Source organism: Pleuronectes platessa, chromosome 12, assembly GCF_947347685.1.
Source record: "Pleuronectes platessa chromosome 12, fPlePla1.1, whole genome shotgun sequence".
Lineage (NCBI taxonomy): Eukaryota > Metazoa > Chordata > Actinopteri > Pleuronectiformes > Pleuronectidae > Pleuronectes > Pleuronectes platessa.
In genome coordinates, this window is record NC_070637.1 from 23,738,242 (window position 1) to 23,765,291 (window position 27,050).

Sequence of the window (27,050 nt, forward strand, 5' to 3'; positions counted from 1 at the left end):
CCTTTGCTCAACAGCTTTATTTCCTTCCCATAGGCCTTGCTTTGCACATTCAGAAGTATAAAATGTTCAGCACGTTCCTGTTCACTCACTGTGGAAGGAGCATGTGATCTGATCTTCTTAGCTCGCCGTTGAATGCGGGCCACAGCCTTGGAGCATTTTTGGACCATGCAAAACACCTAGAAAAACGATCTCCAAGACTCTTTGATTCTGTGGTTTTTGTCAGCAGTGTCTGTGCCTTTCTGACTTCTGGATCTCCTATGGACAGACTTAGCACCCTATCCTTCCGTGTTGGTAATTCTTGAATTCCATCGTGGGCTTCCTTCTTGATATCACCTCTCTCAAAGATGTCTTTCTTGTATTTTTCATCTTTCTCTAACTTTCGTCTTACATTACTTTGTCGGATTTCAGCGAGCCTTTTGCTATCAGGTAAGTGTGGCCATTGCTTGAATGGCAGAGGCATCTCATAATGTCCCTTTTCACTTTTCCTTATGCTTCCTTTAAGTTTTCCAAGGAATATGAGATCCTCTTGTGAAACAGTCTTGTCTTTTCCTTTCGTGTCTTTAGAGTCTGACTCCAGGATGCTTATAATGTCCATTGGCGTAACTGGAGGAAGCTCCTTAATGTTGACTCTGTGACACAGGCTGGATTCTGTTTCATCCAGGAATGGGGGTTGAACCTCTGTTGTGCAATAGTAGGGGGACTCGACGTTGGCTAATTATCAATAATCATGGAATATGATTATTGAAACAATAAAGATTATTTATTAAACAAAATAATTAGATTATTAATTGAAGATGATCAGTAATCAAATAACAATAAAACCATTAATGAGTAAATAAGGAAGTTCAACAATTAAGAATTATTAAATCACTAATTTGAGAATGATAAAGTTTATTGATTAAGAATAATTAAATAATTAATGTAAACTTTAAGAATAATCAATCAATGAATAACAACTACTAATGAAAAACAAGTAATTATCAATTTAGAAAGTACAAGCTATCAATTAATAATGATAAGGTTATCAACCAAGAATAATGAAATAATTAGTCACAACAATAAAATCGTCAATTTAAGAATGCTACTATCTATATTAATACTCGAGAAGGGGCACCACCCTGGTTACAGGGACCAACGAATAAGTCTATAAGTATCAGTCTCATCTGATAAAGTTAAATTAATAATCTCAATAGTTAATATTAGGGATTATATAATAAACGATGAAGGGTTTGAGTTCAAGCACTGGCTATCGTTATCCAACTGTGTTCACATAAATATGCACCAATAATCACAAGATTCGAATACTTTAAGTATAAAAGGGGTTTATTAAAAAGATATAAAAGTCAAAGTTGTTCCAAATAATTCTTCATTTAACACAATCCGCTATATCCAATACAGTCGCAGCACATTTAGCACAATTGATCACACTGCCATCCTTCTGATAGGGCTGTGTGTGTGTTCGTGTGTGTGTGTGTGTGTGAGTGGGGGGAAGTGTATGTGTGTGTGAGAGAGAGGGAAAAGGGGGGTCGATGACTCACGAAGTTTAAGAGGGCCGGCTTAACCCTGGGGGTTTGACTACAAAATTGGTGATGTAATATACACCAGGACTACAACTCAAAATGGCGGAGTCGCCTAAGGAATTTAGAGTCCGAATGGAGGGCGGGCCTCGATGTGTATTGCAATCAATGGTCGAAGGACCACGTAACTTAGAGTCAAGATGGTCAAAGATGGCCGACTTAAACACACGTGGGACAAAGGTCGAGGGAGGACAAAGGGATTCTTTGTCTTAGCTTAGCTTTAGCGCCGAATGGCGTCGAGGTGCGTTCAGGCCCTCCTTGATATCAGAATGACTATATGTAATGCGACTATGTGTGGGTGCGTGGGCGAGGATGTGTATGTCGGCGGATGTGAGAGAATACAATAGAGAGAAAGAGAGAAACATATAGTAACACAGATCGGAGATGATCTTAAAAACGCCGTCAGAGGCGATCACACAGTGAGGCCGGCAATCCAGCTACGTAAGAGGTGTCTTTTAACAGATGCACGTCTTCTGTGAGATCGGCCTGACGGAAACACGAATCAAACAGGAAGCGCCGGATCGTCACCGCGCGCTTTTCACAATAAGATCGACACGGCGGTCTTTCTATAAAAGTACAATCATATACAAAAACACGCTAATTATTAAAACTAGACTCTGCCCAGACATATGTCTCTTACTTCGTGTTGCTTCGCGGGGTTTCGTGCACGACCGGAGTAGCGCGAATCCCGGAAGGAGGAAGTGGATGATGTCCTGGCCTCGGGCCGCTGATCGCGGAGCCGCTGGGGGCGACGGCGAGATTGCGCTGGGCCGAATCGGAGAGGATTCTTCTCGTTCTCCTTGGCAAGGTCTTTGCCCGTCTCGGAGAGAATGCTTCTCGTTCTCCTTGGCAAGGTCTTTGCCCGTCTGCAGGAAGGAACAACCGTCGCCGGATTGTCCGTGGATGGCGGGGAGAGTGTCTCTGTTCTCGGCCAGCGAGTGAGGGGGAGCTTCTGCCGCGCGCTATTCAGATTAAAAGCTTTAAGTAAAAATAGGAAAAATAAGCTTACGATGTACTAAAAAAGGATAAGTTAAGCTTAAACTGGATTAGAAAAAGTAGCTTTAAACTAAAAGTGAAACTACGAAAAGATAAGTTTAAAATAAACTTATGAAAAATCAAACAGCTGTTAAGTTTGTTTCCTTTGTGTCCTGTGAATCACTGAGAACTAAACTGGAGATGCTAGCTCTAATGTGAGTGGAACTGGAAAGAAATATTTTCGGTGTGTTTGCCCTTAAATAGCACCTTAGAGGTGACTCCCGCCTTCTAGCAGGACTAAGGGTCTTAGGCCAATAGGAAGGTCAGAGTTCAAAATCTGAGGCGCGGCTAGAGACACAGCAGGGGTCATTGACAGTTTCAACTGTAGCCTGCTCCCCCCCCGTACTTTAGGCTGGAGTGGAATCTTCCACCAGTCCTCATTTTATGGTTCTCTGTGGCTGTAGGTCCCAACATCCCCCCTTTGGTCTGGAGAGTGGGACGTTAGTCGCGGTTTTCAGAGCAAACAAGGGTCAACAGTCCAATTATAATCCATGGGATAATCCTTGAGTGAAGTGGGAAAAGTGAAAAGTCAGTTCATTTTACATGAGGTGTTTGTCCTCGGCAGAGAGAGAGCATATATGTCTGGGCAGACGGAGGCATACTCTTGACAGAGTGAGACATTTATGTCTGGGCAGACAGAGGCAAAATCTAGGCAGAGAGACTATCTACTATTCCTAAAAACACAGCACACGATTTCAGTTTCACACCCTCTTCTCGGCAGTAATTGTAACATACCTATGAATTGATACGAAAGGTGAAATGAAAAGAAAGGAAAGGAAAAACGGCGCAAGAGAGACAGACAGAAATTTCTTAAATTAGTGGGATGTCTTGGGTAGCCCGGGGAGCTATCTTAGCCTTTCTTTTGGGAATGAAAAGGAGTGAGTCCAATTTCGCTTGGAGTTTCTGAATGTATCTGTGCAGAAAGAAAACCACACCTATCGTAATAACCCATCCACTAAGGAGCAGTACCAGCGCGACCATGCTAATGGGATGCTCTGTAATTCCTGCTGTCCGATGAAAGTGTCTACCAAATTCGGTGGTAAGTCCAGTTGATCTAACGTGGAACTTTACCTCCCTTGTTCCTTCAGCTAAAAGCTGTTGTTGGATATCGGTGTCAATTGTGAGGTTGTGACCCTGAAAGGCGTCCATGATCTCAATCTCTGTGTCGTGTCTGTCGGAGTTGAGATGATGGAGGACAATGTCACCAATATGTACAGTGGCTCCTTGAGGAACCACCAAGAACATCGTCTGGTTTAACAGCTTTAGTTTAGTGGATGAATCATGACGGTCATAGGCCATTATGGCTTCAGTGGCGGGTGTGTTAACCAACCATTTGTCACCAGCTCGCTCTACTCTTGTAGGAGTTTCCTCATTCCTGGTGGACATGCTGCCTTGGCACTTTTGTTCTGGGGCATTGGCTCGCAGACCACAGAGGTAATCAGTAACATCCCTGATAAAGGGTGTGCTGGGACAAATCCAATGTATGTCCTTCGTTTTTGTGCATAAACTTAAATTTGAAACAAATAACCCTAGTTAATACTGAAAATGGAATGAAGATTTATATTAATGCATGCTGGTGGGTTGAATTTTACGCATGCGACTATTGAAGCTGTGAGTGGTTCAGTGGTTTTCATCTAAGAGTTGGGCTGCCTCCCCCCTTTCTGACGTGGGGTAGGCCTCTGCTCCTGAGATTGGGGAAGGATGGTATGGCTTAATCTGGTTTGAATGGACCCATTTGTACGTGGGGGGTCTTCTCTGTTTCGGGATCCTGATTCGGTATGCTACCGGTGAGAGTTTCCCCACGACCTCAAAGGGACCTATCCAGCTGGGGAGGAATTTCTTGGAGACCCCCACTGGTCTTATGAACTTGAAATAGAAAACCTTGTCACCCACTTCGTATTCATGGTGGGAGGTTTTCTTGTCATAGTAGGCTTTTGAAGCTTTCACACTGGCCTCCAGAGTTTCTTGTGCCAGTGCAAAGGTCGTCTTCAGATGGTCACGTAGCTCTGCCACGTACTGATGTGCAGTGTATGCGGTCACAACGCTGAGGTCTTCCGCATGGTACAACAGATGCAGGGGGAGAGTCATTTGTCTTCCTGTCATCATCTCAAAGGGGGTGACACCTGTGGAGCGGTGCGGGGTGGACCTGATTGCCATCAGCACCAGGGGAAGTTTTACGTCCCAGTCCTTTCCATTGCTTCCTACGTACTTCTTCAGCATGTGGATAATGGTCCGGTTGGCACGTTCTACTTGGCCTGACGATTGGGGGTGATGGGAGATGTGGAATCTGACTTCAACTCCAAGTATGTCGCAGAGGGAGGTCATGACGTGAGATGTGAAATGGGTTCCCCGGTCCGAATCAATTGAAAGTGGTAGGCCCCAGCGACTGAACACATGATTTAGCAGTAGGACTGCTGTGATGACGGCTGTGTCATTGGACGCTGGGAGGCATTCCACCCATTTGGTGAAGGCACAAGTAACGGTGAGCAGGTACTTGTTGCCTCGTGATGACTTTGGGACCGGTCCAATCCAATCGATCTGAAGGTGGGACCATGGAAATGAGACCCCCCTTCCTTGAAGTGGGGCGCGACTCAGTGGTGATGACGGTTGGAACTGGCAACAGGTAAGGCACCCTCGGACGTATGATTGGGTGTCATGGGCCATTGATGGCCAGTACCCGACTTGCTGCAGGGTGCTTAGAGTAGCCTTGTAACCTCTATGGCCACCGACAAGGGAATCATGAGCGTGGGACAACATTACCCCCCGGTGGTTGGTCGGAACGACCCACCGGTTTGGTCCTTGGCCATTACGGGTGTAGATGAGCAGATCCTTTTCCATCTTCAGGTGGGGTAGTGCCGTTTGATATGCCCGTACCTCCTTGGGTTGGTCAGTGAATGGTTGGGAGTCTTGCGGGGGAGGTGTCGCGACTATCTGGCGGATGGCACTGATGACGGGATCCTGTTCCTGCATTGCAACCAAGTCTGTATCTTCAGGTTTACGACCCAGATGCAGGATCTGGTCGCAGGCTTGGGGGTTCTCTTGTCGCTCCCTTGCCTGTCGTCGGGTGATCGCGTTCACTACGCAGTTTTGGGGACTTTGAAGTCCATCGCCCTGTAGTTCCCAGTGCACGCCTTCGTCTGCTCCTAGCTTGGCTAGTCGGTCTGCTTCGTCGTTGCCGTCTTTGTCTGGTCCAGCTAGTTGGGAGTGACCTTTGACTTTCTTCCAGTAAACTATCAGCCCTTGGTCTGTTACCAACTGATCACAGGTCAGGAAGAGTTCTGAGTGCTTGACTTCCTTGTTCCTGGCATTTTTCATTCCTTTTTCCTTCCATAAGGGAAAATGGGAGATGAAACTGTGACGGGCATAGTTTGAATCTGAACAGATCACCAACTGCGTTATAGCCAGCTTGACTGCTTGTTGAAGGACGATGAGTATAGCAGCGATCTCTGCGTACTGGCTGGTCTTGGGCCCTAGCTTGTAGTGAGTTGGTTCGCTGCTGCTGTAGTTGGCCCAGGCAATGCCAGCTCCTGCCCGGAGCTGGCTCTCGTGGTGGAACGAGCAGCCATCAACATAGACCTTGGGAAGATCTTCGCAGACGTTTTCTTCATAATAACGGTGGTTGGAAGGCAGTGATGGAGTGGTTGTTGGGAGAGAGATGGGGTCTGATTGTTCATTTTCATCACAATGGTGGCACTCCGCCAAGCCTTTACCCAGGGCCATCTTGTTGTTTTGGGCGTATTTCACTTCGATGTCGTAGCCTTGCAGTGCCATCATCCATGTGGCTATGCGGCTGTTTGTGACCCGTCCTTCTCTCAGTCTTTGGCTGTTCAGGAAGGCTACGGGTTGGTGGCACGTCTCTATGATGACCTTCTGTCCTCCGATGTAGCTGCGGAAGTGTTCTACAGCCCAGACTGTGGACAGGAGTGCTTTCTCACAGTCTGAAAATTTGATTTCCACACCGCTAAGGGGTCGACTGGCGTAGGCCACAACACGCTTGTCGGTGTCGTACTTCTGTGCCAGGGCCGCACTGAGACAGTGGGAGGAGAAGCTCGCCTCGAGGTGGAACTCTTTGTCTTTGTCTGGGTAGGCCAGACAGGGTGCCGAACAGAGTTTTTTTTTTCATCTGACGGAAAGATTGTTCTTGGGATTCTTCCCACTCGAAGGGCTTGTCTTTGCGCAGGAGTTCGGTGAGAGGTCTGGCTATCTCTGCGTAGTCTTCAATGAACTGGCGGGAGTAGTTACAGACCCCGAGGAAACTTCTGAGTTCTGTTAGGCGACTGGGGGCCTTGATGTCTTTGATGGCTTGTATCCGCCCTGCTTGGGGTTCGATGCCATCAGCGCCGACTATCAGGCCAACATATTTCACCTTGGTGCGACACCACTGGCCTTTGGTGAGAGCCAGCTTGGCTCCTGCATTGGACAGTTGCTTGAGGACATGTCGGATCTCAGTTATGTGTTCCTCAAAGGTTTGGCTCCTCATGAGGATGTCATCCACATAAATGAGATTTCCACGTGTTGCGGCGTCACTCATGGCTTTGTGGAGAAAGATGTTGAACTCGGATGGAGAGTTTGAATATCCGAAAGGACACCGGTTCCAGGTGTACTGGCTACCTCCGAAAGAGAAAGCTAGTTTATACTGGTCGGCTTGGTCTACCTTCATAGTCCAGAATCCATTTGCCACGTCTACGGTGGAGAAGAACGTGGCTCCTTTTACTTTGGCTAGCTCTTGATCAAGGTGAATCATGGGCCAGTGGGACAGGGGGACTTGTTTGTTCAGAGGACGGTAATCGATGGTGAGATGCCATTTTCCGGTTGGTTTTAGCACTGGCCAAATGGGTGAATTGTAAGTTGAATTACATTCCCTGATTATACGTTTCTCTAACAGGGTGTCGAGGATGTCTTGAATGGACTCGTAGGCTGCCAATGGGATTTTGTACTGACGTACGAAGGTCGGAGGTGCGTTTGGATCCGTGGGGATACGCACCATGTGGAGGTCAGTGACTCCACAATCGGTAGAGTCTTTGGAGAAAATTGACTGGAAGTCAAAGAACAGATCCCGGAGCACTTTCCTCTGTGCGTCTGTTGTCAGGGCATCTGCTTTCTCTAGTTGTTGTCTGATCTCAGCCTCGAACCCGGGATATAGTTCTGCAGCCTGTGCATCCCCTGGGCTGTCCTGCCCTGGTTGAGTTGCTAGAGCATACACCATCATGTCCCCTTCTGTCGTCAGGGAGGCTCCACAAATGGCTTCATCTTGCAGTGACTCATGACGCATAACCGTGATCATGTTGGTTGGGAATGTGTGAAGGACTTGATCCACGGCGTCGTCTTTGGCTAGAGAAGGGGGAAGTTCCCCAATGACCGGTATCGTCAGCTCGAAATCGTGGAATGAGCTGTCAATCAACATTCCTATCACTTTGTGTGCTTTTAATTGAACGGGGCAGTGCGTGAGGTTTTTCACAAGCACATACGTCGTTCGGTGGTTCACTTCCAGCAGTGGCGTGCCACAGACTGCCAGGTTGAGTTCCTGGAAGGAGGGCAGCGGTTGGAAGAAGGCCTGCGGACCCGGTAACCTTTGTCCCTTGAGGATTTCAAGTCGGATCGGGGCCCCGGCGGTTCGTGGAGGAATGACCATGTCAACCTCACTGGCGACCTGGCAGGCTTGGGGAATCGTTTGTCCAGAGAGCATCTGGACTAGGTCGTTGGACAGGCAGTAGCTCTCGGCGTTGACTTGTGACCACAAAACTTGGTTTATGGTGTCCACTTGTGTTCCAAGTCTGATGAGGAGATCTGCTCCTACCAAGAATGAGAAGGGAAGTTGGGCTACTACGCTCACGAAGTGCCAGATCTGTCGTTTTCCGATTCGCACGGAGATAGCGCACACTCCAGTCGCTTTGATAGGGGTCTGTGGTATCTCTGCTGAGAGAAGTCGGTGGCAGCGTCGCACAAAAAGAGGTGGGGGTTCCAGTCTGCACAGATCAGTGTACGTTTCCATACTGATTGCGGATTTCTCGGACCAGAGTGCTACTAGGGTTTTGGAGGTCAGGATGCCGTTTAGGAAAACGTCTTCTTTGATGCGGGGAACGTATAATGACGGGTTCTCATTGTTTAAGGAACATAGGAATGAATCATGGGTTCTGAAAGTGTTTCCTGAATCATGTGGTGGCCCGGGCCCACTTGCCGTGGTCCTGATGGGATTCGGGCTGGAGTCCGTTTCTGGAAGGGGCAGGTACATCGGGGAGATTCTGCTGGGTGTCTGGATGGCAGTGACTTGAATGGGAGGACTGGCGTTAGGCTCGAGAGGTTTTGGGTTATCGACTTGAGCCCAAATGCGTCCCTGATGACAGTCGATGAGCGGGGCCAATCGATCCAGCAGGTCCTGACCGATGAGCAGTGGTTCTGTGTCGATGGAACAGATGTAGATGGGATGTGCCAGACTCATCTCTTGGAAGGTGATATCGATCCAGGCACGTTTTGTGATGGGTGACTGGTCCTGAGTGTAGCTGGTGATATTAATGTTGCAGGTTTCAATTTGCAGGGGTTTTCCAAGGGATAACATGGTTGTTTCGACTTGGGAGAAAGTGTTAGCACACATCAGGCTGATTTCCGAGCCTGAATCAAGTAGGGCCAGGGAGCTGAAGCAGCCTCCTATTACCACTGAGGTATATATGCGCTGTGCGTTGCCTTTCCGGACAAGGTCGCCCAAGAAAGTTAAGAAGGGAGCAGTGTCTGTAGTGAAGATTTCAGGGTGTGGTCTAGTGGTGCTTGAGTTTCCCCAACCGACAAAGTACACTCTGGAGGTGGGGATGGCGGACACCTGTTCTAGTCACATTGATGGGGGACCACCGTCTGGATTCTTTGGGGGACCCGGCGGTGCAGTGGGGATCTTAGAGGCATCTTGTTTCCCTACTGCCTCTGACACCCATCGGCGTATCAGATCTTCCATTTGTGGATGCATCTGTTGATGCCTTTGTGGAGGGAGCTCCTGTTGATTCCAGCGTTCCTGTTGATTCATGGGTCCCTGTCTCCTCCCATGTTCTTGTTTCTTCCAATTATCCTGCGGATTCCATGGGTCCTGTTTCTTCCAATTATCCTGCGGATTCCATGGGTCCTGTTTCTTCCCATGTTCTTGTGACCTCCCTTGTTTGGGATATTTGTTGTCATACTTCTCGTGGCGTCCTCGCTCAGCCCAATCCCTGCCTCTCTGTTGAGAGGTTGTTAGGTGCTGTGACCTCTGGTTGCGGGGCTGGGTTGACCCCTCCCTTTCTTGGTTCCTTCTAGGATCCTGTTGGACGGGTCGACGTTCACGATCCTCTCTCCTGTGGTGTGTTTTGGCCAGAGGTATCTCGTTACCCTCCAGCGCCAGATCCATGTGGGGTTGAGCTTGGATCCCCAGAACCCTGACGTCCTGTTCTTGTCCTTCGTTTTGGCGTGTTCGCGTCTCCCAGGCTAGTTGAGAGTACCTTCTCATCTCTTGCATCGAGTGGTCACCAGCTCTGCAGTGCATGGTAACATCATATCGCACACTATCGTGGAGATTGTGCAGGAACAAGGATTTGAAAGCTGTGTCGTTTTCCAGCCCGGGGGCGTTACGCCCTTGGAAGTACGCCGTTCTCAGACGTCTGTAATATTCCCTCGGAGATTCATTCTTCCTCTGCAGGACAGCGAAGGCACCGAGGGTTGCGGAGGCCTGGTCGGTGAAGAGTGAGTACTCTTCGCGCAGGGCCTGACATAGGTCGAAATAATTGTCTCTGACCTTATGTGACAGAGTTTCCATGAAGGCGTGGACGTTTCTGGCTGTCGTCTTCCAGACTAGCTTCAGCTTTTCTCTGGATGAGGGGTTGGTTATGTCCAAGAGGCAGCGTTCTACCTCACGAAGATAATCGTCCACGTTGGACCCTCGGACGTCGGGATCGAACCGATCGATGTCTTTAGACAGGGACTCGATCTGTCGGGTGCGAATTCCCTGTACCACTGGTGCTTCATGGTGCTCAGAGTCATCCGAATCCGGTTCTTCCTGGTGCTGGTCATAGAAACAATCTTCTTGGCGTGCCTTCGGATTGGTGGACCAGTTCGGATGTGACCCAGAACCAGATCGTTCAGCCGCCTGCGTGGTAGGTGGAGGATGGTTGTTAGACGGGTTCCTCCCTGATTGTGAATATCCTTCAGCCATCCAGGGCGGCGTTCTTCCGTCGTCCTGATATGGAGCAGGTAAGTTTCGTACAGGGGGAGCCCTTTCTAAGGTGAGTTGATTTCCAACGTCAGCTGGACGGGCGTTCGGTGTTGCCTGATGGTCAAGAGTCACTGTGCTCCTAGGGGTTTCTGCTGGCTCCGTCCTCGCGTTGGCCGGGGTGGATCTCTGATCAACGTTATTGATAAGCCAGGGTGAATCAGTTTCGGCCACCTGACGTTGGCGTGGCCGTGCTTGCAGTTGCTCTTCTGGTGTCTCTACTTCACTGGCTTCTCCGGATAAGGTGTCAATTCTTGACCTTGTTTCCATTCCAGAGGGCCACAGACCGTTTCCTATATATCTTGCCTCTCTTTCACTCTGACGTTTGACCTGCTGACCTGAGGTTTTCGCACTCCTGCAGTGTCTGGTCCCATTCTTCACGGGACCTATCAACTTCCTGTTGTAAAGAGGAATTCCTCCCTTGCAAATGGGACTTTTCATTAAGCTCTGCCTGATGTACTGCTTCCATGGCACTGATCTCGTCAGAGTGTTGTTTGGCTTTCATCTGGGATCGGCGGTCGTACAGGATGGCCAGTTGGCCCAGAAGTTTGGTTACTGAGCGTTGGGGGCCAAAAGGGTCTTCCATGTACGTGACTATTTCCTTTATCTTGTCATCGCAGGCACTGACATCGTAACCACTGAACTCACTCACCTCATCAACCGACAGCTTCACCAGATCTGCGACCAAATGTGGCATGTCGTCTGGCCTTGAAGAGGCCTGCGCCCCACTTTGGTCAGAGTTACTCATTGTCTAAGTATTATAAGACAATCAGTGGATTACTTAAGCTCGCTGGGATACCAGCGGGTAACAATCTTAAATTGCACTATACGATCAGAAACACGGGTGAGCTCTACCCTGTGTCTATCACGTAACTTTAGGCAGGATAGCTCGGCGGCTCAATCCTCTAGACCTAGTAAGCAACAATTAATCTCAAAATCAAAACTAACATGCAGAAAATCTCCAATCAAAGTTACTAACAACTGAAAATGCGGTCAGCAACCAACCACGGTTACGCAAAGCCCTAATATACCTGCTTGGCAAAGGTTTAAGGGAATCAAAAATAAAATTTTGAAAAGAAAAATAAATCTCTTGAATATTTTTTTTTTTAACAATCAATTATGATCAATTTTGAAATTTCGGAGAAAGAAGAAAAAATAAAAATTATTAATTTTGGAAGAAGAAAAAAAAATTAATAAAATTTAAATTTAATAAAAAAAATTAAGTTTATCGAAAAATAAATCTATCGAAAATTAAATTTATTGAAAAATTTAACTATTGAAAAATTAATTTATTGAAAAATTAATTTATTTAAAAAATCAACTTATTGAAAAATCAATTTATCGAAAAACTAAATTTATTTGAAAAAAAATAATTTATTGAAAAAAAAATCAATTTATCGAAAATTAAATTTATTAAAAAATTTAACTATTGAAAAATTAATTTATTGAAAAATTAATTTATTGAAAAATTAACTTATTGAAAAATCAATTTATTGAAAAATTAAATTTATTGAAAAATTAATTTATTGAAAAATCAATTTATCGAAAAAATTAAATTCATTGAAAGGTTAATTTATTGAAAAATCAATTTATCGAAAAATTAAACTTATTGAAAAGTTAATTTATTGAAAAATCTATTTATTGAAACAAATTACTCTATTGAAAATCAACTTATTGAAAAATCAATTTATTGAAAACTAAGTTGGATTATTGTACATAGATATTATGACACAGTTGGAATAAGATAGCCTCACGCAGGGGCACCATTTATGTTGTGCAATAGTAGGGGGACTCGACGTTGGCTAATTATCAATAATCATGGAATATGATTATTGAAACAATAAAGATTATTTATTAAACAAAATAATTAGATTATTAATTGAAGATGATCAGTAATCAAATAACAATAAAACCATTAATGAGTAAATAAGGAAGTTCAACAATTAAGAATTATTAAATCACTAATTTGAGAATGATAAAGTTTATTGATTAAGAATAATTAAATAATTAATGTAAACTTTAAGAATAATCAATCAATGAATAACAACTACTAATGAAAAACAAGTAATTATCAATTTAGAAAGTACAAGCTATCAATTAATAATGATAAGGTTATCAACCAAGAATAATGAAATAATTAGTCACAACAATAAAATCGTCAATTTAAGAATGCTACTATCTATATTAATACTCGAGAAGGGGCACCACCCTGGTTACAGGGACCAACGAATAAGTCTATAAGTATCAGTCTCATCTGATAAAGTTAAATTAATAATCTCAATAGTTAATATTAGGGATTATATAATAAACGATGAAGGGTTTGAGTTCAAGCACTGGCTATCGTTATCCAACTGTGTTCACATAAATATGCACCAATAATCACAAGATTCGAATACTTTAAGTATAAAAGGGGTTTATTAAAAAGATATAAAAGTCAAAGTTGTTCCAAATAATTCTTCATTTAACACAATCCGCTATATCCAATACAGTCGCAGCACATTTAGCACAATTGATCACACTGCCATCCTTCTGATAGGGCTGTGTGTGTGTTCGTGTGTGTGTGTGTGTGTGAGTGGGGGGAAGTGTATGTGTGTGTGAGAGAGAGGGAAAAGGGGGGTCGATGACTCACGAAGTTTAAGAGGGCCGGCTTAACCCTGGGGGTTTGACTACAAAATTGGTGATGTAATATACACCAGGACTACAACTCAAAATGGCGGAGTCGCCTAAGGAATTTAGAGTCCGAATGGAGGGCGGGCCTCGATGTGTATTGCAATCAATGGTCGAAGGACCACGTAACTTAGAGTCAAGATGGTCAAAGATGGCCGACTTAAACACACGTGGGACAAAGGTCGAGGGAGGACAAAGGGATTCTTTGTCTTAGCTTAGCTTTAGCGCCGAATGGCGTCGAGGTGCGTTCAGGCCCTCCTTGATATCAGAATGACTATATGTAATGCGACTATGTGTGGGTGCGTGGGCGAGGATGTGTATGTCGGCGGATGTGAGAGAATACAATAGAGAGAAAGAGAGAAACATATAGTAACACAGATCGGAGATGATCTTAAAAACGCCGTCAGAGGCGATCACACAGTGAGGCCGGCAATCCAGCTACGTAAGAGGTGTCTTTTAACAGATGCACGTCTTCTGTGAGATCGGCCTGACGGAAACACGAATCAAACAGGAAGCGCCGGATCGTCACCGCGCGCTTTTCACAATAAGATCGACACGGCGGTCTTTCTATAAAAGTACAATCATATACAAAAACACGCTAATTATTAAAACTAGACTCTGCCCAGACATATGTCTCTTACTTCGTGTTGCTTCGCGGGGTTTCGTGCACGACCGGAGTAGCGCGAATCCCGGAAGGAGGAAGTGGATGATGTCCTGGCCTCGGGCCGCTGATCGCGGAGCCGCTGGGGGCGACGGCGAGATTGCGCTGGGCCGAATCGGAGAGGATTCTTCTCGTTCTCCTTGGCAAGGTCTTTGCCCGTCTCGGAGAGAATGCTTCTCGTTCTCCTTGGCAAGGTCTTTGCCCGTCTGCAGGAAGGAACAACCGTCGCCGGATTGTCCGTGGATGGCGGGGAGAGTGTCTCTGTTCTCGGCCAGCGAGTGAGGGGGAGCTTCTGCCGCGCGCTATTCAGATTAAAAGCTTTAAGTAAAAATAGGAAAAATAAGCTTACGATGTACTAAAAAAGGATAAGTTAAGCTTAAACTGGATTAGAAAAAGTAGCTTTAAACTAAAAGTGAAACTACGAAAAGATAAGTTTAAAATAAACTTATGAAAAATCAAACAGCTGTTAAGTTTGTTTCCTTTGTGTCCTGTGAATCACTGAGAACTAAACTGGAGATGCTAGCTCTAATGTGAGTGGAACTGGAAAGAAATATTTTCGGTGTGTTTGCCCTTAAATAGCACCTTAGAGGTGACTCCCGCCTTCTAGCAGGACTAAGGGTCTTAGGCCAATAGGAAGGTCAGAGTTCAAAATCTGAGGCGCGGCTAGAGACACAGCAGGGGTCATTGACAGTTTCAACTGTAGCCTGCTCCCCCCCCGTACTTTAGGCTGGAGTGGAATCTTCCACCAGTCCTCATTTTATGGTTCTCTGTGGCTGTAGGTCCCAACACCTCCAACAATGCTCCACCCTAATTCTGTAAGGATTGCATAGGGCTCGTTATCTTTTCCGGATAACACTTGTCTGGGCGCTAATGTTCTTGGACAGTTGTATCCGATCAGAAGTCCTATATCGCAATCAAGGAGAGGTGGCATTTCATCGACAATTCCCTCTAGATGAGACCATTTCTTTGCTGTTTCATGCGTGGGTATATGATTATGGTTCACTGGAATGTGGTCTTTACTGTAGGAGGGAGGAAAGTCAATGTGAAAGCTTGAATTGTAGCCTCTTACACGCAGTCCAATAACTCTTTGACTCTTCACAATGGTGTTTTCTCCAAGCATAGTGGTTAGTTTCAATTTTACCGGGTAGGCATCTGCTTGTAACTGATTGGCTACATATTCATCGATGAAAGTGCTGTCACTTTGGGTGTCTAACAATGCATACACAAGCTGCTCATTAGATGGGTTTTTCGCTGTGGACATCCAAACTGGGACGATCATAGAAGTGATGTCTGACTGGCCCACTCTAGTGACAATAAGTGCTGTAACCACTGTGGTATCATTAACCGTGTTTGGAGCTCTGTTGGAACTGCATACAGTCCCCTCTCCACCTGTGTGTGCTCTATAGGTGTAATCATGGAGACAAGTAGGGTGCTTCCTCTTACATACATCACATGTGTGCCGGTGACGACATTCTCTTGCGTTGTGACCTGGTTTCATACATCCGAAGCAGTTTATACTCCATGACATATGATCGTCGCTCCTTCAGAGACTTCTTCGTGAAGTCTGGGCACCTTTGCAAGTGATGCTTATCATCTTTGCAACACGTGCAGGGGGGTTTGGATCTCACACTGTTTAATGTGATGATCTCTTGGATTGCTTGGGCCAACTGAGACACATCAGTCTGAGGTGCTGGTGCAACAATGTGAGGGTTCTGCTGGTGATCAGAGGGGATGGAAATGCTTGCTCTGTTGCTTTGCTGGGCGGGCTGAATATCTGTTTCCGTTCTGATTTCTCTGTCGTAGATCATCAGTCTGGCACGAGCAGCCTCCATCTCCTTTTCTGACTGTAGACGCTCAAATTCAGACCTCTGCATGTCCAATTGCTCTTCCATTGTTCTTATTTTCTCCTTTTGCCTTAATTCAACTTTACATTAATTTGTATTGAGCTTCCTTTGCAGCTAATTCTGCAGCTGCATCAATTCTTTTAGCTGCAATGCTTGCAGTTTCAGAGCGGAGACTGGCACCTGACAGTGAAGCGCTACCATATACAGAGTGAGCATAGTCATTTGCATGTAGTTGATGAAGATGCTGCCTTTGAAAATCTGCGTCAAATTCACCATCTATTCCTGATAGACGTTCATAAAGGACTTTCAACATGTCATTAGTCACAGCTTCACATGAGTCCATTTTACGTCTCAGTTCATTTGCTGGTGTGGCATGCACTCTCATTTCACTGTACACTTTGATGATGTCATTCATTCCTTTTTCAATGTTGTCTGCCAGTCATGCCAACTCTGTGTCTGATGAGTTGATTTCCAAGTTTTGTTTGGGATTTCTCAACAGCATTTTCCATTGTTCATAGAGGCTTAGCAGTCTTTTTTCATTTCTACTTAATTCCTCCTTTTGAAAGAGGAGCATCTTCTCTGTGGGCGCACTACACCGCTCTGAACGGCGGGTAAACTTATTAGCATCCTTCATTTTAGCTTGAAGCTTAGCTAGCTGTTCTTTTTTTCTTTCAATTTCCTCCTTAAATTCCTTGTGTGACAAACCTTCATTCTCAGCTTGAAATAATAAGCCACAACGGTCCTCTATTTCCGTCCGTAGTTTATGCATTTGCTCATTAATATCATCCATTTTAGCCGTGTTAGACCATCACCAGTGTTGCTGCTTCTAACCGCTCAGTGCCGTGTTTTGTTGCTGCGTCACACCGCTCCGTGTCGTCTTTTTTCCGTCTCCTCTCTCCACAGGCAGTGTGGTGCGGCTGTGAAGGTGAATTTCTTACTGAAGCAGATCCTCCGAAAGATTGTCTTTTTTGACTGATGTTCTGTTTATTCAAACCGTCCTTGTAATACCATACACCTTAATAAAAATTTTGAATAACTTAGAGACACCGTAAGAAATTGTCCTTCCTCGGAGGGGCGCTAAACATAAAACCTTTTTCTAGAAGTTTCCGTCAACAGCAAGTCTGCGACTCCACCGGAACCGTTTCAAAATAAAATCATATAACATTTTCACAATAAAATAACAGAAATACACTTCATTACATACACAAACAATAACACATGTAGGGTTAGTTACAGTATGTTAACTGTCAACAGCCAAACAGACAGACAATTAACAATCACAATTTACAATCCGTCTGTGAGCAAATGCTCTAATCTCACTTTGAAAAAAGCTTCAATTCACCACAGTTGATCCTGAACTGGTTGTTTTTTTACCCGGTGTCTCACAGATGATGAGGTCTCCTGCGTTTTAGAGGAGAGCTGCATCTTACCCTGCAGTTTTCCACCTGGTCCAGACCCAATCATCCACTGGATGCAGGTGGAACCAGGAATCACTCCTGTCCACTCCTACTACAGTGACAGAGACCAGTTTGCACACCAGGGCGAACGCTTCAGAGGCCGGACATCGCTGTTCACAGATCAGATCTCCAGAGGAAATGCCTCGATGATGCTGATGGGGCTGCAGCATCAGGACCTGGGCAGATACGAGTGCTACACCAGCACCATCACTGGAGTCGGCAAGTCGTCATTTATCAACCTGAGAGCAGATGGTAAAGAAACTCACAGTGAAAACAGAACACAAATACTAGAAATGATATTTGTCTCTTATTTACGGTGGCCCTGAAAGCTCAACGAACGGCAACTTAAGAAAACACATGCAAGTTGACAAAACACCAGCAAAGTAAAAAAACATCTTCATCAATTTCACAACACAACACAACACATTAAGGCAACGCGCTGCAAAAAGAGAAAAGCGCTGCAAATACCGGAACGAGCTGCAAATAGAGAAACGCGCAGCAAATACCGGAACGCGTTGCAAAAAGCCAAACGCGCAGCAAGAAGCCAAACGCTCAGCAAGAAGAGGCCACAACACAACGGAAGTGTTTCCAGGGGACAGCTAAAAGTGATGGACACTGCTGCCACAAAAACGTCCAATACACCATAGAAATTCGGTTCCACACAGGGTTCGGCCACCCGCGGCTCTTCGGCCCCTCTGCAGTGGCTGTACAGTACAGTGTTGTGCATATGTTTAGCGAACGCTGAACTTAACGAATCAGTTTTCATATTATTAACGTGAACGTAACGATGAACGTGAGTGAACGTCACGTACATTTTTTAAATCATCACCGTATCAGGCCATCATGAAATACCAGGAGCGGGCGAGTGTGTGTGTGTGTGTGTGTGTGTGTGTGTGTACGTGTGTCCCCCGGCGCTCCGACCCCGCCCACTCACTCGGAGAGAGCCACAGTGAGCTCTGATCACGGAAGATGATCCGATCTAGAGACATGTCGTCTTCTCCTGTTAAACTGAATAAACAGCGCTAACAAGCAAGCCCCTGTTTGTGAGGCAATATATTGTCCATAGTGTGCAGGGGTACGAAAAAGAGCGAGTGGGCGGGGTCGGAGCCCCGGGACCCGGGACCTATATACAGTCTATGCCCGGGACCGGAGCACTCGCTACACACACACACATACACACACACAAACACACACACACAACCACACACACACACACACACACACACACACACACACACACACACACACACACACAAACACACGCACTCGCCCGTTCCTGGTATTTCATGATGGCCTGATACGGTGATGATTTAAAAAATGTACGTGACGTTCACTCACGTTCATCGTTACGTTCACGTTAATAATATGAAAACTGATTCGTTAAGTTCAGCGTTCGCTAAACATATGCACAACATTGTACTGTACAGCCACTGCAGAGGGGCCGAAGAGCCGCGGGTGGCCGAACCCTGTGTGGAACCGAATTTCTATGGTGTATTGGACGTTTTTGTGGCAGTAGTGTCCATCACTTTTAGCTGTCCCCTGGAAACACTTCCGTTGTGTTGTGGCCTCTTCTTGCTGCGCGTTTGGCTTCTTGCTGCGCGTTTGGCTTTTTGCAGCTCGTTCCGGTATTTGCAGCGCTTTTCTCTTTTTGCAGCGCGTTGCTGTAATGTGTTGTGTTGTGTTGTGAAATTGATGAAGATGTTTTTTTACTTTGCTGGTGTTTTGTCAACTTGCATGTGTTTTCTTAAGTTGCCGTTCGTTGAGCTTTCAGGGCCACCGTACTTATTGCTGTTACCTTGTTTAACATGTGTACCGTTGGGCTGAGATGAAGCTGATACTTAACCATTGGACGTCTCGTTGCTTGCCGGCACCATTACCTCTTTGAAAAATGGTTAGTCACTAAAGTGCAATGCATCCTGGGACAGGTTGGACGGGGACGGATCCACTCGTTGGAGCTCGTCTTCAAATGCAGCCCCTGAATTGAGACACAGCTAATGTCAGCAGCAACACATAATGACTCATATGTGACGTGTTAAATAATAAGCACAATATGTCAAATTAATGAAGAGCTCCACAGTGCATGAGGCAAAGATGATCAATCAGTTATAAAAGAGAAATGTTGTCTTGCAGCTCCGGTGTGTCACGTGGACATTGAGCAGGTGGAGGACAGCTTCACCTGCCGCTCAGAGGGGATCTACCCCGAGCCGCAGCTCACCTGGTCCACCAGGCCTCCGTCCAACTTGACCCTTCAGAACCAAACCACAGTGAAGAGGACGGAGCAGCAGCTCTATGAGATCAGCAGCACACTGACACTGTCAGACAGAGACACTGTTCTGATCTGCAGCATCAGCACTCGCAGTGGCAGGAGGAGCGCGGTGTGGTATCAACCCAGTACGTTGAATCTGCTCTATGGAACTGAACCTTTGCTTGTTTCACCTACTGCTGCATATTTATATCTGTTCCTACAGATATCTTACATTTTATGTCTATACCTAGATAAGGCCCAACAGTCTCCTTATGAAACCACATTGAAATTCACCAGGGCCAAGATCTACACCAAATTTCACACACTCATAAATATCAGTCCTCTAAATTTGTCAGATTCTATCTTCATCTTCATCATTTAATCACAGGGAAATCTATGAAAATGTTGAAAATCATCCTCCCTCACAATGGTAATGTGAAAAAACAACAAATCCTGGATCCACACAAACATGTGATGAGTTCTTCTCTGAGTCTGACCCATACACACCTTCCTGCCAAGTTTCATGTAAATCTGTCCAGTAGTTGTTGTGTAATGTTGCTTAAAGCCCAACAAACAAATGGAGCATTGAACAGATCCATTAGTTTTCTTTCTTTAACATTGGACCTGTCTGGACATTGTCCCTGAGAGGACTGATGTGTGTGAGATGTGGTGCAGCTTGAATTGACTGTTGGGCCTTGGAGGAGATATCAGCTCCACTGAGTGACCTTCTAGTTCAGTTCATCATTCCAAGGCCACACCCTCTTCCACATGAATCATTCTGATGATAGAAAATGTTCAGAAAGTCTCATCAGAGCCTGAAACCACATTCTGACAACGATGATATTATTTGATCCCTTTTCTTTTCAGCTCCCGTCCCTGTGTCATCGTTTAAAACAACAACAACAATCCACTGCACTGCTCCAAACACCAAACCCCCGACACACTGGGTGTGGAAATTCAACCACAGGCAGATCATTGTGAACCAGACCGGGGCCGACGGCCTCCACAGCGTCTCAGAGCAGTGGAGGCAGCAGGTGGAGGATGTGTCAGCGTCAGGCAGCCTCACGCTGCACCACTTATCTTCAGATCACCAGGGAACGTTCACCTGTGAACTCAGTAGTGAAGAGGAGACGCATTTCATCAACAGCTACGTGATGATAGAGAAAGGTAAGATCCCATGAGATGAGAACTGATTGATGAAATCCTCAGAGCGACTGTCAGACCTGAGGCTCGTGCAGTGAGTCTTGGTTCCTCCTGGTGGAGCAGATCCCCCAGGGCTCCGTCCTCCAGCTCATCAGGAGCATCATGTCCACATGTTGTCAGGAGAACAGGAACGAGGAGGCCACACACACACACACACACACACACACACACACACACACACACACACACACACACACACACACACACACACACACACACACACACACACACACACACACACACACACACTACACTTAACACTGAAGACACATCACTGCACTTTGTTGATGCTACAGTTCTACTCTCTGAATTACATGTTTTTCAGGTTCAGTTGCAGCAGTTGTGGTCGGAGTCCTCGTTGTGTTTGTAGCATTAGGAGCTGGAGCAGGATTCTTCTACTTTATAAGACTAAAGGTAAATATTTATACTTACCATCATTCTGCTGTTCATTTATTATGTGATGTCTCTTCTAATGATTCTTTATTTTGATCATCCACAATCAGATGCTTCAGAGGATATATTTACAGTAAGTTTACTGTTTATTCTGAACTGAGAACTACAATATTCTGCTCTAAAGAATAACCCTGTTGTCATGGAGATGCTGTAAACTACTTTATTCTTGTCACGTTGCTCTAACAGCTTCATCTCAACTGCATCAGCAGACACATCCTAAACCATCAGTTACTGAGAGTCATTCAAAAACCATATTGATATTAGAGTGAAAGAAAATCTGATACCGATATAACGGCCAATAAATTTATGAAAAAGATTTGACAATGATTCCTAAGATGTCGTTATCAAACCTTTACGGCAAAGAAATGTAACTGAGACTTGAAATTTTACAGTTTAACCATGAACTGTTTTATTAATAACACAAATACAAAGAACTGTAATTAAAATGGCTGCAACTGGCTGAATAATCGAGTGGTGACTGAAATTTGCATCCAAACTACTTGAGGCCTCCTGAGGTCACCTGTCTCACTCCTACAGACAAAGAGTTCAGTCCTTATCACACACAATGGAAGTGAGTGACTGACAGCTGGAGAACTAATGTTCAATATTTACTTATATAGAAGGTAATATTCATATTTATGACCATATTCAAGTCAAATCCTTTGTAAAAAACATTGTGCTGCTGCAGCAGAACTCTGCAGAACATTGTTGAACTGAGAAGATAAAGATTGAACAGATGCTGTAAATATAAATTACATGATCACGTTTTGTATGAATCTTGTGTTTTCTGATTTTATTCCAACAGATATTTTCTTTAATTACAGAGTCGGTGAAGGTGAACTCTCAGAGAATCACTGTGAAGTCGTGACCTCAGCTCTGAAGTCAGATCGCTCACTTCTGAGAGAACTGGATCTGAGTGACAACGAGCTGCAGGATTCAAGAGTGAAGCTGCTGTGTTCTGGACTGGAGAGTCCAAACTGTCGACTGGAGACTCTGAGGTCCTTTAATCCTTCTTCACTTTTCAGACTTTCTTTCCTATTGGGTCATTATTTATTTAAATTGTCTCAGTTCTGCTCTGCTCACTGTCCCTCAGTCATCTGTCACTCACCCAGCCTGTCAGTCACGTCCACCTCATCAACTCCATTCACCTGCACTCACCTGCTCCTGATCACTAAGAAAGTGTCAGTAAATTACATGTGGACTGAGGCCGAGCACTCGTCCTCCTCAGGTTTTCAAAATAAGACACATTCTTATTGAAACACGTTGGACATTTGATAAGTATAGAAACAAACAGGAAGTGACTGTCAGGAGCCATCCCTAATTTAAACAGTGTTTAATTACACAAACCTGCTCAGTGACCAACACACAGAGAAGAAGCTGATGAATGAAACAATGGTCCAACATGTCTGATCTGATATTTATCTTCAGGTCACAGACTGAACTGAGGTCAGCAGCATGTTGAGAGTCTGTGTTGACATGATGACGATCCACAACAACAGGAGAACACATTCAAATATTCATATTTCTTTATCCAGGTTGATGAACTGCAGTCTGTCAGAGATCAGCTGTTCTTCTCTGGCTTCAGCTTTGAGGTCAAACCCCTCTCATCTGAGAGAACTGGATCTGAGTGAAAACGGCCTGGAGGACTCATCAGTGAAGGAGCTGTGTGGTTTTCTACAGAGTCCAACCTGTCGACTGGAGACTCTGAGGTCAGACATCATGTTTTAATGTTAAAGGTTCAGTCTAAATATGATGTATATATTTAAATATAAAGTTTTTAATTCTAAATTCTGTAAATATAAAGTATGTTAATATAAAGTATTTAAATATAAAGTATGTTAATATAAAGTATTTAAATATAAAGTATGTTAATATAAAGTATTTAAATATAATGTATTTAAATATAAATGGCTCATTCTAAAGTAAAGAAAACAACAGTTGGTACAGTTCAGATGAAACTAGTGAAAACATCTCTAAGATTCTTTTCTATTCAGTTTCTAACAATGGATCCTTTCACCTGAATCTTCCACACTGGAGCTTTAAGGTCAAAGGTCAGAACATGTGTTCCTAACAGTGAACACTGATACTGAGCTGAGAGATGTTTGTAGAATGAGCACTGAGGACCGAGTCAGGCTCAATGTGACTGAAGTTTTACTGACAGAGAAACAATCAAATGCTGGACAATGTGTACATGTAATGTTTCTGTGGAAGCTAACCAGGACTTGTCCCGGTGGTCCTGTGGACTGACCACATGACAGCGTGCTGTGTTGGTGTTCTGGGACTGGGCTCAGGGTCCAGAGTCCAAGTTGATTATATTTGATTCCTTTTATTTTGAGGACCATGTTCTTCAGCCCTGTTTCTTCCACTTTGGGTTCATTTCCAACATGAAACCCTTCCTCTGGTTTCAGGACTTACACGGGGTCGTCCATGCCTTTATCTTTTCACCACTAGATCTCTGTCCTGCCCTGTACACACGTGTTCCTCAGGCTCCCTGCACCACTTTCAACTGGTCAAACTGCTGCTCAGATCATCACCACTTCAAGAAAACATGATCATAAAACTGCTCGCCCTTTCACACATCAACTGTGGAACATGTTCTGACAAGTGGGTCGGACATTTTCTGGAGCTGAAGCAGCAGCAGGAGATTGTCCGGGTCCGACTCGTTCACAGCAACGAGCCAACAGAGCCAAAACACATATCACTATGATAACCAGTTGTCTCTGAGGTCCTTAAATCCTTCTTCACTTTTCAGTCTTTCTTTCTTATTGGGTCATTATTTATTTAAATTGTCTCAGTTCTGCTCTGCTCACTGTCCCTCAGTCATCTGTCACTCACCCAGGCTGTCAGTCAGGTCCACCTCATCAACTCCATTCACCTGCACTCACCTGCTCCTGATCACTAAGAAAGTGTCAGTAAATAACATGTGGACTGAGGCTGAGCACTCGTCCTCCTCAGGTTTTCAAAATAAGACACATTCTTATTGAAACACGTTGGACAGTTGATAAGTATAGAAACAAACAGGAAGTGACTGTAAGGAGCCATCTCTACTTTAAACAGTGTTTAATTACACAAACATGCTCAGTGACCAAAAACACAGAGAAGAAGCTGATGAATGAAACAATGGTCCAACATGTCTGATCTGATATTTATCTTCAGGTCACAGACTGGACTGAGGTCAACTGCATGTTGAGAGTCTATGTTGACATGATGACGATCCACAACAACAGGAGGACACATTCAAATATTAATATTTCTTTATCCAGGTTGGAGAACTGCAGTCTGACAGAGATCAGCTGTTCTTCTCTGGCTTCAGCTCTGAGGTCAAACCCCTCTCATCTGAGAGAACTGGATCTGAGTAACAACAGCCTGCAGGACTCAGCAGTGGAGGAGCTGTGTGGTTTTCTACAGAGTCCAACCTGTCGACTGGAGACTCTGAGGTCAGGCATCATGTTTTAATGTTAAAGGTTCAGTCTAAATATAATGTGTATATTTAAATATAAAGTATTTCATTCTAAAGTCTGTAAACATAAAGTACTTCAATTTATAGTATGTAAATATAAAGTATGTAGATATATAGTATTTATTTATAAAGTATGAAAATATACAACATTTAAATGTAGTGTATTTAAATGTATAGTACTTAAATATCAAGTATATAAATATAAATGGCTCATTCTAAAGTACAGAAAACTTCAGTTGGTACAATTCAGAAGAAACTAGTGAAAACATCTCTTCGATTCTTTTCTATTCAGTTTCTAACAATGGATCCTTTCACCTGAATCTTCCACACTGGAGCTTTAAGGTCAAAGGTCAGAACATGTGTTCCTAACAGTGAACACTGACACTGAGATGAGAGATGTTTGTAGAATGAGCGCTGAGGACCGAGTCAGGCTCAATGTGACTGAAGTTTTACTGACAGAGAAACAATCCAATGCTGGACAATGTGTACATGTAATGTTTCTGTGGAAGCTAACCAGGACTTGTCCCGGTGGTCCTGTGGACTGACCACATGACAGCGTGCTGCGTTGGTGTTCTGGGACTGGGCTCAGGGTCCAGAGTCCAAGTTGATTATATTTGATTCCTTTTATTTGTAGGAGTAAGTTCTTCAGCCCTGTTTCTTCCACTTTGGGTTCATTTCCAACATGAAACCCTTCCTCTGGTTTCAGGACTTACACGGGGTCGTCCATGCCTCGATCTTTTCACCACTAGATCTCTGTCCCGCCCAGTACACACGTGTTCCTCAGGCTCCCTGCACCACTTTCAACTGGTCAAACTGCTGCTCAGATCATCTCCACTTGAAGAAAACATGATCATAGAACTGCTCGCCCTTTCACACATCAACTGTGGAACATGTTCTGACAAGTGGGTCGGACATGTTCTGGAGCTGAAGCAGCAGCAGGAGATTGTCCGGGTCCGACTCGCTCACAGCAACAGGAACATGTGGGAACATTCAGACGAGGGGCGGAGCCAAAACACATATCTCCATGATAACTATGGTTATGTTAAGTTATGTTAAGTTACAGGTTCACTGTGAAGGAGTTAGTGACGTCTCCAGGTGTCGTACATGTGAATGTAGTCCATTTGTTCATGTGTAAGACTCCTGAACATGTCCAGAAAGATATCTAGAGACATCTAGTGGTGAAGTTACATATTACAAACAACTGAACCCCGAGGACACGAGGACTTTCAAGCTGTTTTCAGTCATGAACTCTGTAAAATAGTGTCTGGACATTTTCTGGAGTTTGACTTTCACATATGAAGAACGGGTGGATCATCAGGAGGCCGGACATGACGTATAAATCCTGCTGTGGAAAGATCAGTGTTGTTGTTTACAGCTCATCCACACCGGCATCAACCCTCATCACCAAAAGCTCTGGAATCTCCTCGTGTTTCCAAGTTGACGTCTTCGTCTTCTACGTGTACGGCTCCTCTTCTTCATCCTGAGATATTTGTGTCCTTCCAGTTTCACGTCCGTCACGTGTTAGAAACCTCATCAACAAGTCCACTCGCTCTCTGTGAATCCTCTGGACATTCACCTGCTCTATTCTCACATGGACTCACTCAGAAACTTTATTAGGAGGCAGCAGGAAAAGTTCCAGAAAATGTCCAGAACAACTTGACTCAGACTTCAGGTCTGAAAACAGAGAGAGTGTTTAATCAAAGTTCTTTATTTTCACACATGATCTCATTTTAATTTACAGTTAAGTTTTTATTCTTTATCCAGGTTGGAGTTCTGCAGTCTGTCAGAGATCAGTTGTTCTTCTCTGGCTTCAGCTCTGAGGTCAAACCCCTCTCATCTGAGAGAACTGGATCTGAGTAACAACGACCTGCAGGACTCAGCAGTGGAGGAGCTGTGTGGTTTTCTACAGAGTTCAACCTGTCGACTGGAGACTCTGGGGTCAGTTCACACTGATTCACTTTTTTAAATATCATATCTATAAAACAGCATTTATACACAATTTATCTCATTAACATAGTTCCTCTTCATACATAACATGAATCCATTAATTAATTAATCTGTGACATTTTAAATATTCAGCTACTTCTTAGAACATTGAGTTTAGTTCTGGATTTCCTAAACTGATCTGCTCTTAGTCCAACATGTCTGATTTCATATTTATCTTCCATGTTATGAGTCTGTACTCGCATGAATATGTGTCTGTTATTTTCACACATGAACT

At 44.6% G+C, this 27,050-nt stretch overlaps 2 protein-coding genes across 3 annotated transcripts in view; both read left to right on the plus strand.

Moving 5' to 3' along the window:
• The window catches only part of LOC128453930 (protein NLRC5), a 359,511-nt gene that overhangs the window by 95,855 nt on the left and 236,606 nt on the right, over positions 1-27,050 (plus strand). Inside the window, exons 13-14 of the mRNA XM_053437070.1 lie at positions 22,905-23,078; positions 24,633-24,806. Coding sequence (XP_053293045.1) covers positions 22,905-23,078; positions 24,633-24,806 — 348 coding nt within the window. The remainder of the gene's footprint in view (positions 1-22,904; positions 23,079-24,632; positions 24,807-27,050) is intronic.
• LOC128453932 (poliovirus receptor) overlaps positions 1-27,050 on the plus strand; it is a 214,067-nt gene that overhangs the window by 55,677 nt on the left and 131,340 nt on the right. Inside the window, exon 9 of one of the 2 annotated variants that reach the window (XM_053437074.1) lies at positions 26,651-26,767. In XM_053437074.1, the coding sequence (XP_053293049.1) occupies positions 26,651-26,767 (117 nt within the window). Of the gene's footprint in view, positions 1-22,193; positions 22,368-26,650; positions 26,768-27,050 lie in introns of both variants that reach the window. The other variant, XM_053437075.1, reaches the window with a different exon arrangement.